A 17344-nucleotide genomic window follows, 5' to 3' on the forward strand; every position below is an offset into this window, starting at 1 on the left:
ACCTCTCTCTTTCGGATCTTTTATCTCATTTCTTTCTTCTTCTCTGCATCAAATGATTTTGATAAGGATAGAGATTGAGTCAAATCAGCCAAGTTCCCTTGTTTTGATCTATTCGCAGGTACTCCTATAACAGAGATTGATGGATTCAAAGAAAGAGATGAGATTGAGATAACAACTTCACAACTAACTTAAGCACTTCACAGCTTTGTATCTCACGTTCTCACCCACACAAAACCAAAACTAATTTATGGGGTTCTAAGTTTCTCATACTAGAGACTAGAAAATAATATAATAGTAATAATAATAAGTGTTTAATTAATAATAGATAAAATAAATAAAAATGAGAATTAAAGATGGGTATCTTTTTTATAAAAGACTTTTTAACTTCCATGTCTCCTCTTTATTTCATTTCCCATTTGAGTAAGAAAGAGAGAAATCAAGAAAGAAAGAAAGAAAGAGTTGCAGGAATTGTTTCTCTGACAAAAGCTCCACCCCCCACACTCTCCTCTTAAAAACCAAATAGGTAATACCCCAAAATTGATCATCACTCAACACTCACTACTACTTACTCCTACTATTTCTATTTATTTATTTATTTGTTTTGTTTTGTTTATTTAATATTGTTAATTATTTTGATGGAGATAGAAGTATACTCATAAATTAAAAAGAAGATCAACCTGATTATTATGATGAGAAATGGGAATTTCTGATACTATTATTTCCTAGTAAGAGATCTAGGCTATAAGATTATTTTTCTTTGTATTTTAGTAATTAATCAAATGGTCCTTGCAAAAGATCTTTCATGGGCTTTGTGCCATACTGTGAGTAAAATCGGCTTCTCTTTTTGTTTTGATGAATGAAATTTTCAGACGATGAAACACGTGCAGACTAGATTTCCCATCACACTGCTACTCCTGCTGAGAGAAGCTATCACTCGCTCATAATTTTTTTTTTATTTCCCCCTTTCCACTGCTTGAAATATATATATTATTAATCAATTCTATGTTGTCTCTCTTTGTCTCTACATATAAATATAATATTGTGAAAAAGAATTTATGGGCTTCGTTGATTATGTGATATATAAGTCTGAGTGATTAAAATGTTGCAGATCCTCCTCGCTCGCCAATCATTTCAATGTTTCGCCTTTCTTACTTTCACTTTCTTTCAGGATTTCTCTGGAGCAGCTGCAACATCAACAATCGGTGTAAGAAGAAGTGGTGGGCTGAATTAAGATCTAACTCATAGGTAGTTCAATTTCATATCATTGGTTAGAATTCAGAAAATTAATTGTAGTATAAATTTACTGAATATCTGAAGATTAATTGAGGAAAAATTTCAGGTTTAGTCGGATTGGCTGTGAATAGTTTTCTGTCGGAGAAGTCACCTCTACTTCTTGAGAGGGCGTAAGCGCTAAGGGGCACTCATCCCCCGTGTAATATAATTAAGAGAAAAAAACATTTGATCCTTCGATGGCGACGTATTTTCATGGAAATTCGGAAATTCAAAATGATGGATTACAGACACTGTATCTGATGAACCCTGGTTACGTTGGATATTCTGACACACCTCATCATCAGCAACCAGGAGGAAACATGGCAGTTTTCTTAAATCCGAATGGGAATTCAATAAATCAAGCCAATTTATCACAAAACCAAACTCAGGGTCATCATTTTGTTGGAGTTCCTCTTCAACCAACTCCATCTGCAACAACATCTCAAGATCCATCTCTACATGGGTTTGTTCCACGTGTCCAGTACAATTTATGGTCATCCATCGAACAACAAATGAATAATAATAACAATAATTCAGCAACAGGAAATACTTCATCAATCGATGTTACAGATTATACATCACAACTTGGTATCAGAAGATCATCGATGATTCCACCGTCATCATCTCAGCAAGGCCTATCATTGAGTCTATCACCACAACAACCAACTGGTTTCGCAAATTATCATCGTACGGAAACTAATAATATCCCACCCGCATCAGTTATAACTCCAACTAGTGGTGCCGGTGGTGTTGATGAGGTTAGAGCTTCCGGTGGTTCTTCTCCTTCTGCTTCAGGTGTTTCTAATGGAACTTCAAATATACAAAGTGTTCTGATGGGTTCTAAATATTTGAAAGCTGCACAACAACTTTTAGATGAAGTTGCTAATGTTGGTAACGGAATCAAGACTGAATTATCAAAAGGAAGTAAAAGTCAGGTTAAGATAAGTAGAGGAGAGTCAAGTACTTCTATGACTGGTGGTGAAGGTTCTTCAATGGGTGGTGGTGGTGGTGGTGGTGGTGGTGGTGAATCAAGTAGTATGAGAAAAATATCAGACCTTACAACAGCTGAAAGACAAGAATTTCAAATGAAGAAAGCTAAGCTTGTTTCCATGCTTGATGAGGTAAATATAAATATTGAGTACACTTTCATAGATATCGTTTTCGCTACATGTTTGATCTTGTGAAAGCGAAACCCTTTTAAAAAACAACTGTTTTAGGCAAAAGAAGAGATTTATAAGCAAATTATTTCGCAAAAAGTATAGGTATCTGGGTCTCTGTCAATTTTGTATTACGTAAGATCTTTGGAGAAATTTGGCTACAAGTTTCCGTCAAGCGTTTGTTTTTTCCAAAAGTGTTTTATTTTGAGTGGGATTTTCAGGTAGAACAAAGATATAGGCAGTATCATCACCAGATGCAAATCGTAGTCAATTCATTTGAACAAGCAGCGGGATTTGGTTCAGCGAAAACATATACAGCTTTAGCTTTACAAACCATCTCCAAGCAATTCCGCTGTCTAAAAGATGCCATATCGACACAAATCCGAGCAGCAAGCAAGAGTTTGGGGGAAGAAGATAATTTCGGTGGAGGGAAAGTTGAAGGTTCAAGACTTAGATTTGTTGATCACCAACTTCGACAGCAACGGGCACTTCAACAGCTTGGAATGATACAGCACAATGCTTGGAGGCCGCAGAGAGGGTTGCCAGAGAGATCAGTTTCCATTCTTCGTGCTTGGCTCTTTGAACATTTTCTGCACCCGTAAGTAGACCTTTATTTCATCCCTTTCGATTCGCTTATTTTTAACTCTTTTCTATACTGAATGTCCAAATTTGAATTGCAGATATCCCAAGGACTCGGACAAGGTCATGCTTGCAAAGCAGACAGGGCTTACTAGGAGCCAGGTAATTAATGAATAAATTCATGGGTTTCTATGTTTTCCTTTTCTTTTGTTCTCTCAGAATTATCGGAAATTCGGCTCAAATAAATTTCAATTCTTAATGATGCAGGTATCAAATTGGTTCATTAATGCCCGTGTGCGTCTCTGGAAGCCAATGGTTGAAGAAATGTACATGGAAGAAGTGAAGGACCGAGAACAGAACGGATTGGAGGACAAAACAGGGAAGAACAAATTGACCAACGACGAATCAGGTTCAAAGTCTACGGAAAACAGTCCGCGCAGTTCAGACCAAACTAAAGGCTTTGGTTCTAAACAAGATAAACCCACAGACTCGAGTGTTCCTCACACTGCAGTTTCTAATTTATCGATCCCTGCTTCGACCATGGAAGAAAGTTTACATGCCCAGGCTGGATTCTTTTTAGGTTCATCAAATGCAGAAGGGACGGTGCAGGGATATCCCAAGAAATCACGGAACACCGAGTTGCAAAATCCTCAAAATACCGTTCAACCAATGGATATGGAAATGAAGCCATCCGGAGAAACAAACAGAGAACTCTGCATGAATTTCGGAAACGAAAGGCTAAACAGAGATGGTTATTCACTGATAACAGAAGCAGCGAATCATGGAGGAGCATTCGGTGCTTATCATCACCAAATGGGAGAGATGGGAAGGTTTGATCCTGAACAGTTTGCACCTAGATACTCCAATGGAGTTTCTCTTACATTAGGCCTTCCACACTGTGAAAGCCTCTCTATGTCGAGTGCGCAACAGAATTATCTCACAAACCAAAATGTTCAATTAGGAAGGAGGCTCGAGATTGGCAATAACGAACCAAATGACTACTGCGGGACTTCACCACCTTCTCACTCTACAACGGCTTATGAGAACCTGAACATGCAGAACAGAAAAAGGTTTGCCGCCCAGCTACTACCAGACTTTGTGGCCTGATTAAGATGAGGTAAGAACATGTAGGATTTAGGTGATTCAATCTAGCTAGCCATTGCTGAAGCTAGAGAGACAAAATTATCTGGTTCCATAATCACATCCTTTCGTGAATTCTTCATTCCTGCATTAGCAGGAAACGAAATACGTGTTGTGCTGTTACTGGTGTTAGGATTAGTGTATAAAAGGAAAAAGGGGCTGGCTTGTCATACAGGGTTTATACAAGTTTAGAATCGTCGTTTGTATTAGGAGTTGATAAGTTTACAAGGTTAAATGGTGAAGAATAGATCGAAGATTGTATATTATAGTTTGATTTTTCATACCCATGAAAAACATAGCTACATTTATATAGAAGATATATAAATCATAATAATGATGATGATGCATATCTGAACAAGCTTGTTATACAAATATATGTAATATAAATTTTGTAGAACTAGTCGATCAGTGCTGGTATTTTTTCTGTTTTCTGTGTACTCCCTGCATATTCTCCATTCTCTGTAAGAAAATACAGCGACCACGCAGGTTCATGGGTGCCTTTCTTAATCTGGTAGACTTAGTAGTGTCCCGTAGTGAACATCGTAGACGTTTCTAGCAATCAAAACAAAAACGTACACAAAAGAAGAGCAGATTCCATTACGTACTAAACATCAGTCACTTTTTTCCGAAGATCTGGACTTTACTTAAAATGTCGCTGTTAGAAACCATTGATGCGATCAAATGAACCTAACTGATTAATTGATGTACAATTCCTTGGATCTTCATTCCTAGTGGGCTCCATTGGTATACGTTGCAAATGAAATAGTGAGAAAATCAATAAAGGAATAACGTGAAATGATTCAAAATACCTTCATCATTTGACAAAGAAAAACTTATATATCCATTCAGTATCTTCCTCAGGATACTACAACGTCGATTAGCCACGAAGGGAGACGCATCTTACAAAATTCAGCACACACGTACAGGATGAATGATAACCTCTAATTCTAATACTGAGACTTCTCCGAAATTTCCATAACTTGGAAAAAGTGAGACTAAAGTTCCACGCAAGTCCACTTTCACATTAAGCAGGTGCTTTTCCAGCCTGGAGGCCTTGAATTTTCTGTTGTAGTTTATAGATCTGCAGAACAAAAGTAATCATCTCAAATCATGGTTTTTGGATTGAATTTACTAATTTATCCAAACCTTCTGAAATGGTCCAGTGCATAAAGAAATACAAAAGCAAGAAGAAGCAGAAACAATGAATATGAGAAGAAGAATACTAATTAGAGAAAAGAAGAATTAGAATGGGTGACCGTACATTGTTGGTATAACTAGTTTTCAACTATGTCTATGTCCTGTACTTCTTGCTTCCCTTCGGAGAATATTTCACCAAAACAACTACGCAATTGCTTATTTAGCATAATTCTTTTATATAATTCCTTCCAAATTTCCCAAATTTTTCGACACATTGTTTTGAATATATTCGATACTAGCTGATCAAGAGAAAATGTCTTGGTTGTGGATATTACAAGAATGACTGCTATTACTTCTAACTTTCAAGCTCAACAAAGGCAAACGTTTGTCATTTGGCTAGCAACAAACCTCAATTATGCGAACCAAAAAATCAGAATGATATGCACCCAAGAAATTTGGTACAAAGAAGCAAATCAAAGCAAAGTATTAAAAGGTATACTAACCGCTTCCTTCTTGCTGTTTTGTTTATCTTCTAAATCTCGAACGGTTGCATCAAGACGCTTCCTACATTCAATTGCAGGGAACAAAAGGAGAGAATCAAATACTCTTAGAATCTGAACTCCACTTACTAGACTAATAGTCCTTACTCTTAAAGAGCCCTTAGCAATTGAAAAACATACAACATAAAAAATAAATGAAGCAAGATTCTAAATCCAATGAAAGATACATACAGTTCGGCCGAAATATATTCAATTCTCTTACGCACGTTAGCATTTGCCTCTGCCATATCCTGTTTCACTAGGACTGGCCCAATCAACTTGAAAACATTAGCATCTTCATTCAACAGATCCAACTCCTACACCAGCAAAACAACAAGTTTAAGATTCCTAGTAACGTTTATATTAAGTGGGGTTAACATATTCCTTAGACTCTTAAGTCGAAAAAACATAAAATTGTATGGAACTGATAAATATCTTTACCTTCAGGACTAGCTCATTTTCGCCCAATTGGATTGTGTACTTCTTTCTAACTTGATGATTCTTTGCAATGTCTGGTAGAGGTACAAATGTGTTTTAAGAATTGAGAAAAAATAATGAGATAAAGCATGTATAATAACTTATGAAGTAATCCAGTAACCAGGAATCGGATTCAATAACTTGAACCAAACATTCTATTAGGGTGTTTAGATAACACCAAATAAATTGCTACAGAAACCAACCTTTTTGAAGTTTGCTAAGATCATTGGCTTTATTTTCAAGATCTCGCTGTAATTCCCGGAGTGCAGAAGCGGAACTCATTTCTCTCTTGGCTGGTAAGGCAAAATAAAGAGTTGCACATTAATCCTAAGTAGGGTACTAGCAATTTGTCTGATAATATGTTTTCAATTGCAAAACAGAAGTGGTAATCATCATAGAAACTGTTTACTCAAAAGTATCGGATTCATAGAGTTCCTAGTTTTAATAATAAACATATAAGAACCAGTAGCAGAAAGTGAAAATTCAATGCAACATATCTCCGACGAATCAAAACGCATTCCTCTAATCAACACTAACAAACTAATAAAATAGCATCCCCTGGATCAAATTCACAATTCATGAGTAACACATATTCGACAAGAAAACCCTAGTGGGAATTTGAGGTTTGAATCTCAGCAGCAGTGGGGTTTAGGGTTATATTTAGAGTTACAAGAGAGATAAGAGAGATACAAACCTGTGCTTTTGTCTTGAGATTATGATCTGATTCTGCGTCTCTTTGTAGGGTTTCAGAATGGGGGAAAATCAAAGGCTTGAAGCTCCTTGAAAGTTTTTACTCCAGGAAAGTATAAAAGGGTATAAACGTCAATATGATTTACGATTCAGCTCTAGTCAGCCTCGAGCCAGATTTATAGATGCGAGTAAGCATATAGCAAACGCCTCTTAATAAAAAAAAACCAGAAACAAGAATTCAGGATTTTGAAGTGAAGTGGAAGTCCGAGATCGAAATTTCCAATTTGTCCTGTAAACAGTTGAAGATGGCAGCAGCAGAAGATTTGAATTGGAGCATACAAGTGGAAGATTTAGTAGATAATGGCGATACTAAAGGAGCAATATCACTTTTAGAATCAGTTGTTAACAAACTTGAAACCCTAAATTTATCATCATCCTCGTCATCTATTGATCTGAAATTGGCAACAGCTCTTACTGATTTAGATAATCTATATTCTACTCAAGGTTTCTCACTTAAAGCTGATGAACTTCAATCTCGTTCTTTTCTACTCAAACAGAAGAATTCCCACAAGATAAAGAATAACGATTTGGGTAAGAATGGGGTTTTAGATACTGTTTCAGCTTGCGACGGTTCTCCTGCACCACCTTCAGATGCTGATGATTGGGAATCTATTGCTGATCGTCCGATTGATGAAATATTAACCCCACCACCACCAGTACATGATATAGGGATATCCAAACTTACGTTGGAAGATTCAAAACCGGAAACAACAACAACTAAGCGTCGAGGAAGGGGAGCATTCATGTATAAGAAGAATAGCTTGTATAGTGACCAACAAACTGGTAGTGTGAACAGTGAGTGTTCTGATGATGATGAAGTTGAAGTTGGTCAGAGTAACTCAGACGAAAAATTAAAATCTGGAATTGGTAAGTGGATCATTTGCACTTCGCCTTGTCCAGTTGCTTCACGGTTTTACGGACATACAGTATGTTTTTATGATGTCGCAGCTTATTTGTGTGCTTTTCTTATCACTTTGTTATGTTGTTTGCTTGAGTTTTTGGGCGGACTTGCTATGTGCTTGTAGAGACCATGTATTCTGTGTGAGAAGCTACCTTTAGAACCTTACGATCAAATAATAGATAACCCTATAATACTCATTTTAGAGGTGTCAGGAATTCATACTAGAATTTGTCTTGGAGTTAGTTGCCAATCTTTCATCCTTTAGTAAAATACGTAAGTGACACTTGATGATGATTTATTTCTTTGGTATTTCAGCAAATTTTGGCACCAGTCATGTTCTTGTTCTAGCTGATTTTCCACCCAGCACTAGAACAATGGAGTTAGAGAAACTTTTTGAGAGCTTCAGAGATCGCGGGTTTGTCATTCGCTGGGTCAATGATACCGTTGCTCTTGCAGTGTTTAAAACACCTTCTATTGGTAAGTGCGACTTTATAAAATGCAAAGTTCTTATTCAATTGTTGCATTATACTTATGCAAAAGCATGTATCCTAGAACAACCATCTTTTCTGAAAGATAATTTCTAAACATTATTTGTTATTTGCAATATTGTAATGCCAATGCAGCACTTGAGGCTTGCAGCAACGTACATGCATCATTCAGAATACATGTGCTACAGGAGAATGATAACCTTTTGTGCTCAATTTCAAGAAGAGGTATCTGTAACTCTCCCTTCTTTCCTCCATCCCTCCCTCCTTTATTGCAAGTATTTCTTAATTCAGTTCCATCTTAGCTTTCTGGCTATGGTTATTTGTACTTCTCTGTTCTTGCTATTATATTCTTGGAGGTTTATCTTAGATTCTTCCAACAGTGAAAGATGTTCAAGATTACTTAGCCGTTGGTCTAATGACGAAACTGCTGCAATTTTTTCCAGATTTAGAACCTCCTACACCACGACCAAAGACTTCTGTCAGAACTGCTCAAAGATTGATTGCTCAAGGTATGGGAAGAAAGCTTTCTACAGAAACCTTTGGGTCAGCTGAGTTGAGAAAGCAGGAGGAAGCCAGAAAAAACCGCATTGTTACAAGGCAAACCTTGAAAGATGAGGCCTGGGGCGATGATTAACATGAAGCTTTTATTATTCATTTTGGGGAGAATGTATTCAGTTATATCAGGAGGAAAAAGAAATGGAACACTAAAAAGAGAATAGGAAATTTGATTCTCTTTTCCTTCTTTTCCTCCCTTCGTTTCACTGCCCGATTTTGTATGCTCTTAATGCAGTGTATTTGCTTGACCTACTTCTGCAAGCTGGTACTGGCGTTACATCAATTACAGTTATAATTGAAGATGGTCTAATAATTATTGAAAGGTAGAAAAATCCCAATTTGTAATGCAAAAACCCCCAATTTATGATAGCTTTAATCGCTCATGGGATATGTGTATGGCACCCTTAAGTTTTGACAGTATAAACAACTCTGCAACATACAAATTTACACTTGGAAATTACATCACCAAGGGATACCATCCGTACAGAGATCTTCCTCTTTCTGCAACTTAATTGCTAGAAACAAAAATGTCAAAAAGAAATGACTTAAGTTAATTCCTTGGCGGCGTCTCTGACGAGTTGCTCGTACATCTCATTTTTCCTATCTCATTTTTCCTAAAAGCGTTAGTCTCCTCTTCGCAACTTTGGATCTGTAACACCAGACCTCAAATGCCTCAGTCAAGTCAGGGTACTGAATATGATGTGTTCCCAACCACTGAGTCAAGATCTCCGCCTGATCTCCAGATGGTAGCGCGAGCACCATTGAAACAAGGGAAGACTCCAAGCTCTGCCAAATTTCATTGTCCACCTTGAATGGTGGCGAACCTTCCACGTCAACACTCCACGAAGTGATCAAAGGCTTAGAGAGCCTTACAAATGGAAGCCATAGCTTCACCATATGGAGCCTCTTTGCAGTTGGAAGTATGACAGTACCATAAGCAATTGCTTCCAAAACCTTACCTCCCACCTCTATAATCTTTGCCAATATCGCCAGCATGTCAACATTGTTCAAGTTTGCGTCAGTTACCCAATTAGTGATACTTTCTGATTTCTCCACCCAACTGTTAACAAATTCTCTCATTATCTCCAACTTTATCAAAATCTGACATGCCCATGACAAATCCGATACCACCGATAGTAGCTCACGCGTCTTGTCTATCTCCAGAAGCTGACCCAAATCTTCCAAATAGCCATAGAACGAGGTTAAAAGACAATTTATGCTTTTTCTTACCTCAACTTTTAAGTCATCGTCTGCTATTAGTAATATGGGATCGTCATCCTCTGTTAGCATGTACTCTAGCTGCTCTTGAGCTGAGGACTTGAGATCGGACATGTCCGGAGTAGGTGATGATGTGGCAAAATGAAGAGTTGAGAGAAATATTCCTCGTATGGCTGTTGCATCAACTGGTTGTAGCCGAGCAAGGATGGGTTCTGCTTCTGGTCCTAATGCAGGTATGATTCTCAGGATTTCCTCTTCCTCAGCCTCCTCCCATGAGACTGCTTCCAAGTAATCAACACAACCACGAACCATCAGTGGGCACCCAAGTTTGATGCCCACTTGAAGGATTCCAAGTGCATTTTTAACACCATTCCAGTTTTCAGGGAGCGAGTTATCTGCAACAACATAGAGGAGGCGTAGCGCATTTACGTGGTGGTTGAACTCAGAATCTTGACAGTATACTTCGACACAACTACGTGAATCCAGAATCTGGCATGTAGGCCAACTTTCAGATAGGCGGTCAGCAAAATATTTGCACTTCTCTACGAGGATACGGGAATGGCAATAAAACCAGTCATCTCTACCCTCCTGTGTTCGTATACGAACAACAACATCACTAGTTGTTCGATCACCAATAATGCATGGCACAGCTATTTCTTTATCCTGATAAAGAATGAAAAGAAAATGACAAGTAAATGGTTGCTGATAAGTCGTTATGGAGCAAACACAAAATCCAACTTCAGATGAGATATACCACATTTATGGGCCTTGGACAACATTTCAGGTCTTCTTTATGAAAATAAGCACCCGACTCCTAGTGACAACTACAATCCTGAATTACTTTCCATATACAATTGCTACTATAACTCTACTCGGACATAAAGAAGATCCGATTTCTAAGAAGCAGCAATAGGGAAGTATGGAACAACAAAGAAATGGGACTAACTGATCAAAAAAAATAAGAAAGGGGACTAAAATGTTCCACATGGTACATTATAATGTCTTAAATGTGCTTCCTTTCCTTTACTGTTTCACATGATAGCTGAATCCAAAAGTAAAATTAATTCATAAAGATCAAACTCACAGGATAAATCTCCATTGATGCCCCTGGCACTAATAGCAACATCGTTCAAGTACCCATTGAACCTGTAAAACAAATGAGTAACTCTTAAAAGATACAATATGAAGCAAGCAAATATCACTACAAAAACATTACTAATAAAAGTGGGTTCCTATCTTTTAATTCCAAATATATAGCAAATGTTGGTTGAAACATGCTAGTAATCACAACTAATCCACCTTAACAATAGTTATATGATTTCAATTATAGAAAATAACCCTGAGGCAAATGACAAACACTAGAATTAACAAAATTTAATGAGTGTTCAAAATTTGTTGGTATCAGCAGTTCAGGTGTCCATAACCCCAAAAGAGACATCAAACTACAGATCTATTTATCGTATATGGTCAGATGCAGAAGATTAGGCAAACCCTAATTTGGGAGTGAACATTCCTTTTCTTGTTAAGACTAAGCATAAGAAAAATAGAGAGAGTAAATAAAAAGGGGAAATTGAAGGGACTAATAATACCTTGACCTTGTCTTTCCGTTTTCTTCAGCTTTCAGTCTCACCCCGTAAATCTAGGCTCTTTCTCTCTGGTCTTCAGCTCTTCCCTCCAAAATCAGTAAAGTTTGGAGCAGGTAAGAGGAACTGTTGGATATTTGGCACAATAATGCTAATAAAAATCCAGGGTGGACCGTGATTTGAAAAACCTCGAAACCAAGGTTTGAAAAACACCCGTTTTTACCGGGAAAACGGCCGGAAAAACGGTCACACCCATGTACCATGGCCGTGAGGTCCCCGAACCCCGTGCCTATATAATGCCGATAAATAGGAAATAACGGCAGTTTTTAGGACCGTTTTTCCGTTTTCATACACGTTATAACCGTTTTTCTAAAATTGAATTTTACGTTTTTTCCATCTAAATAACATTTTAACGTAAGTTTTTTAGATCATTTTTCCCGTTTTCAAGTCAGTTATAACCGTTTTTTAATAAAAATAATATAAAAATATTTTCTTACAATTCTTTATATTTTAAATTATAGATTAAAAAATTATAACTAATATTTAAAAAAATAAAAGAATAAAATAATAATATATAAAAAAACGTTAGTGAAAAATACTAGAACCCCCTACTATATGGGTTCAATATATAGAAACCCCACTAAATGGATCCTCCCCTATCAACTCCATACTTTCACTTTTTGATATTTCTAGGCCCAGAACTTTAGATTTCAGGGCTTGGTAATAAAGTTTAGGGATTGGGGGAAATTCGTAATACCAAAAATGCCCTTTACTATATATACCAAATGAAATAGGCTATAGGTTCATTTTCACTTTCTCTCGCTTCTCTCTCGTCTTTGCTCTGAAGAAAATTAGGGTTCTTTTATCAAACCGAAGAAAACAATTGCAGAGAACAAAAAAAAGATTCTCGCTCCATCGATCTTCGCTGAGGACGTTTACGTATTACATAAGAACGAAAGTAATCGATTTATAGATTTAATCGATTTGATTCAAACAGGTTTAAGAACTGATCATCAATCTACAAGTTCGAATCAGAGGACGAACTTCAAATCTCTAAAACTCCGGCACAAATTCAATTTGAATCTGAGTATAAAGATAAGTTTATCTTCTTTTGTGCTTCATTTGATACATTTAAGTTGTTCGATTTTGAAAAAGAGGGAGAGAGTAAAAAGCTAAGGTTCCAGTGAAGAGGTCGATTTCGAGAAATTTCAATGACAGAAGTTATTAAAGGAAGTAGTGGAAAACGAAGGGGAAAGACAACAACTGAAGCTTTAAGTACCGAGAAATGAAAAAGAGAAGAGGATGATTTAGATCTTAATCTTTCTAGGTTGTAATCTTTATCTCTTTCAGTAATTTCAATTCTCGGATCTGTTTATGAAAGATCTATTGAATAATATTTTGTTTTCTGAATTTTATTTTTTTGATATTTTTCAGTGATATTCAAGGTATCACTGAAAAGCTCATAAAGATATAAGAAGAAGAGTGAACAAACGATTGCTAGGTAATATCTCTTTTTGTTTGAATTATTTTCAGATATGAAAACTGCGATAAAGGAAAAAGACGATTTCGGATTTGATTTTATTTGATGAATTTAGGGATTTTATGTGTTATAATTTCCTCTTAAGTTTTTAATGTTAATTCGCAAATATCTGATTTCTATTGAACAAATTGTGGTGGAATTTCATGGTTTGAACTTATTTTCTGAATCAGTGTGTCTTCTGAAGTCAAGACAATACTAAGTGATGCCAAATCAAAACTCGAGAAAGAACGGTGAGAGCTTGAAAAATTTGATGTTCTTTTAGACCTGATTGTGTATTTGGTTTCGTCACTCTCTTGTAAATTGTTTTATGATGTTTTTAATTACATGCAGACTTTTTGAAGGCACTTTCAAATAGCTCTAAAGAGGTATAAACACATAACAAATTTGTTAATATTTTGGGTTTACAGACAGTATTCAGTCCCTTGTGGATGACTCAACTTATGACCATAATCGCGGTGTAGCTTTTTGGTGGCTTCAGGTAACAGGAAATATAGGGACAATTCTCGGTGGTCTGTTGTCAGTTCTTCTAACTTCCACATCATTCATGGGTATTGCTGGTTGGAGAATTTCCTTCCATCTTGTTGCAATTATTAGTGTTATCGTTGGAATTTTATTGGGATTGTTTGCCAAAGACCCTCGGTTTGTAGATAAAAGTAGTACAAATGGTTCAAGTTTTGCAAAATCATTATTGTTAGAGTTCAAGGAATTGTTTCAACCAACAAAATCGGTGATGAAAATCCCGTCCTTCCAGATTATTGTAGCACATGGAGTTGGTGGATCATTTCCATGGTCAGCTTTGTCGTTCGCACCAATGTGGTTGGAACTTATTGGCTTCACTCACAAATAAACATCACTTCTCATGGGTATGTTTACAGTTGCTAGTTCTATTGGGGCACTTCTCGGAGGAAAGATGGGGGATGTACTCTCCGTCCGTTTTCCGAATGTAGGCATGATCATTTTATCTCAGATAAGTTTTATGCTGCTAGGTTTGCCTGATGATACCAACACTGCATTCAGACACGACCTAATTTTGTTCATCATGGGTTTGTTCATAACCTGGAATGCTACTAAGCTGATTCAATAAATCATTATATAATCATTTACGTTGTTGCATTATAAGTTAAATATTTAGTGTTTTTGCTTTATATGTACAAAGATATTTCAAATTTACATGCCATATGTATATGTAATTGTTGGTTACACATGCCAATATGCATGTGTAACTCCTAATTACACATTCTACATGCATGTGTAATTCTCGGTTACACTACCCATATCCATGAGTAAGTCCTAGTTACACATGCTAAAATGAACAACAAAATTATTTTTTTGCATCAATTGATTTTGCATTTCTGAATCTAAGTGCATTGTTGGATATCTTTGCTTATGCATTTAATTTTTGTTGATTGCTTCAGAAGGGCTTAAGCACAAAGTGTTTGAGGTATGTTTTGCTGATCTACAGAACGATGAGGATCAGTCCTACATAAAGATGCGACTGAGAGTGGAGGATGTCCAAGGAAAGAATGTTTTGACTAACTTTTGGGTAACCATTATAAACTTAAGGTCTCTGGTCCTACTTAAAGAGTGAAGGATCAGTCCCACATAAAGAATGGTTTGACTAACAAATTAAGGTCTCTTTTCTGTAAGTGGCGGACTTTGATTAAGGCTCATGTTGATGTGAAGACAACCGACAACTTCACTCTGAGGATGTTCTGTATTGGCTTCACTCAGAGGACCACATATGCTCAATCAAGCCAAATCTGTCAGGTAAGGGTTTCAGCTTCACTTTACTCTCTTCCTTGAACTGATTGGCCCTTGCTTGTTGTTCTTCTGGTGCATCCATTTTATTTTTGTGGAAATATCACATGTACTAAAAACGTTAACCGATACATGTACTAATATCTCCATTTTATTATACTGAAGTATGCCATACGTTGTTGTTGTTGATCCTCAGTTATGTCCGAGGATATACTAACTGGATGTGTAACTGCTAGTTACACTAACTGATTGGATGTGTAACTTCCGATTACACATGCCATATGCATGTGTAACTTCCGGTTACACAAGTCGTATTACACATCTATTTAAGCTTTTATTGCAACTGATCTCTTAATTATAATTTATTCACTTAGTTCCTGCAAATTAGTAAAGTAGTTTATTTGCCAGTTGTACATTTTTTTTCCTTTTTAAGTTTCCTTGTTATTGGGATCCGACCATAAAAACAACTTTTTCGTAGTGTGATTGCAATTCAGGAGATTTCATCTAACAAGAAGAGCAAATACTACATTTTAATCTGATATTATGATACCTTTTTATCTTATTACTTTTGCAGGAAAACTATATGTAGAACAAACTTGTGAGACTTGGATATCTTTGCTTATGCTTGTGTAACTCCTAATTACACAATTAGGATGCATGTTTAACTGCACATCACACAAGCCATATGCATGACAATTTGCACGTTTAACTAGCATTGGCAGACTATGGATGTGTAACTAGTAGTTACACATGCTAATTAAATATGTAACTTCTAGGTACACAAGCCAAATAAATGTGTATCTACTAGTTACACATGCAAATTAGATGTGTAACTTATAGTTACACATGCTAATTTGATGGGATATGCATATGTAACTTATAGTTACACATGCTAATTTGATGGGATATGTTATAGTGGTTATATTTATGAAATAGAGAAAAGAACATCAAGTCCTAGTAGTAGGGAGTAGTAGTGGATGCAGATTAGACTAATTAGATGCAGGTTATACTTATAGTTACACATAATAATTAGATGTGTAATTTCTAGTTACATATGATGATTGTATGTGTAACTTATGCTAATATGCATGTGTAACTATTGTTTACATGTGTAACTACTGATTACACATGCATTTTGTTTTCCTGGGTTCATATCTACACCCTGCTGAATCAGTTGTGTGATCATTTTTTGCGATATTAATGTGCTAGCACAAGGTTCCCAGGTGTTTGTATTATTCTGCCAGTATAATTACTGTCTGAAGCTTTACTTTCTGTTGCTTAAAATGTCCTTCGTCATCGATAATATGAAAATGGCTTAGGTACATCTAGACTAGCGCTGTAAAACGTCTTTCTGTTAATACAGTGCTAACAACGTCTTTCTGCTGAAGCAGTGATATCTTAATTAAGAGCTGCTCATTCACTTACAAGGTTAACTGTATTATTTTATGACTGGTAATTGCTTGATAGTCACCTCTCGTTTTTGCTAGTGTTATTCATTTAGAGATGGATTTGCTGATTTTATGTTGACATATCTAAGTCAGATGCATGTGTAACTCCTAGTTACATAATTCAGATGCATGTGTATTTGCAAGTTACACATGTTAATTAGATGTGTAACTTTTACTTACACATACTGATTTTGGGTACACATATCAATATGTATGTGTAACTCCTAGTTACACTAGTCATATGCATGTGTAACTGCTAGCTACACTAGCCAGATGAATGTGTATCTCCTAGTTACACATGTTATATGCATGTGTAACTCTCAGTTACACAATTCAGATGCATGTGTAACCGCTAGCTACACTAGTCAGATGCTTGTGAAACTGAAATATACATTGTTTTATGTACTGTTCATTTTAATCGTATAAATACTGATTGCTTGTTGTTATATTTCAGGTTTTAGATAACTTCATAAAAGCTAATTGCTTAAACGTGGTAATGGTCTCGCTGGAACTGGAGTTGACGCTGAATACACAAGTCAGATGCATGTGTAACTCTCAGTTACACTAGATAGACACATATGTAACTCTCAATTACACTAAACAGATGCGTGTGTAACTTCTAGTTACACATGCTAAGAAATTATTGTAAATGAATATTAAAGTAATAACTTTTTTTTTGTGTTTTTTTTTTATGTCTATTTATTTGCATATATATACAAGTGTAACTTTGCATTACACATATCATAAGGATGTGTAACTTCTGGTTACACATGCCATATGCATGTGTAACTTCTGTTTACAC

The 17344-nt window shown here is 36.2% G+C and overlaps 4 protein-coding genes across 6 annotated transcripts; 2 read left to right on the top strand and 2 right to left on the bottom strand.

Annotated features, from left to right (window-relative positions):
* The first annotated feature begins 260 nt into the window (after positions 1–260).
* On the top strand, positions 261–4575 carry LOC113322844 (BEL1-like homeodomain protein 1). Of its 3 annotated transcripts, none has more exons than XM_026571009.1 (6): positions 261–523; positions 1169–1245; positions 1340–2393; positions 2651–3027; positions 3110–3170; positions 3276–4575. In XM_026571009.1, the coding sequence occupies exons 3-6, from the start codon at positions 1470–1472 to the stop codon at positions 4113–4115; spliced, it is 2202 nt and encodes a 733-aa protein (XP_026426794.1). In that variant the 5' UTR covers positions 261–523; positions 1169–1245; positions 1340–1469; the 3' UTR covers positions 4116–4575. The 3 variants fall into 3 exon arrangements, with proteins under 3 accessions (XP_026426794.1, XP_026426796.1, XP_026426795.1); XM_026571011.1 differs by lacking the exon at positions 261–523 and adding an exon at positions 575–725; XM_026571010.1 differs by lacking the exon at positions 261–523 and adding an exon at positions 752–821.
* A 369-nt stretch (positions 4576–4944) lies between these two features.
* Positions 4945–7115, bottom strand: LOC113322847 (prefoldin subunit 6-like). The gene is made up of 6 exons (XM_026571014.1): positions 6996–7115; positions 6505–6594; positions 6266–6336; positions 6017–6141; positions 5789–5849; positions 4945–5229 (listed from the first exon to the last, which is right to left on the bottom strand). The coding sequence occupies exons 2-6, from the start codon at positions 6581–6583 to the stop codon at positions 5173–5175; spliced, it is 393 nt and encodes a 130-aa protein (XP_026426799.1). The 5' UTR covers positions 6584–6594; positions 6996–7115; the 3' UTR covers positions 4945–5172.
* Positions 7116–7166: 51 nt separating this feature from the next.
* LOC113322846 lies at positions 7167–9375 on the top strand. The gene is made up of 4 exons (XM_026571013.1): positions 7167–7918; positions 8268–8429; positions 8576–8665; positions 8884–9375. The coding sequence occupies exons 1-4, from the start codon at positions 7297–7299 to the stop codon at positions 9072–9074; spliced, it is 1065 nt and encodes a 354-aa protein (XP_026426798.1). The 5' UTR covers positions 7167–7296; the 3' UTR covers positions 9075–9375.
* Positions 9334–11928, bottom strand: LOC113322845 (BTB/POZ domain-containing protein At3g05675-like). Its single transcript, XM_026571012.1, has 3 exons — positions 11803–11928; positions 11298–11359; positions 9334–10876 (listed from the first exon to the last, which is right to left on the bottom strand). The coding sequence occupies exons 2-3, from the start codon at positions 11337–11339 to the stop codon at positions 9596–9598; spliced, it is 1323 nt and encodes a 440-aa protein (XP_026426797.1). The 5' UTR covers positions 11340–11359; positions 11803–11928; the 3' UTR covers positions 9334–9595.
* Between the last annotated feature and the right edge of the window lie 5416 nt (positions 11929–17344).

This window comes from Papaver somniferum, chromosome 11 (assembly GCF_003573695.1).
Source record: "Papaver somniferum cultivar HN1 chromosome 11, ASM357369v1, whole genome shotgun sequence".
NCBI lineage: Eukaryota > Viridiplantae > Streptophyta > Magnoliopsida > Ranunculales > Papaveraceae > Papaver > Papaver somniferum.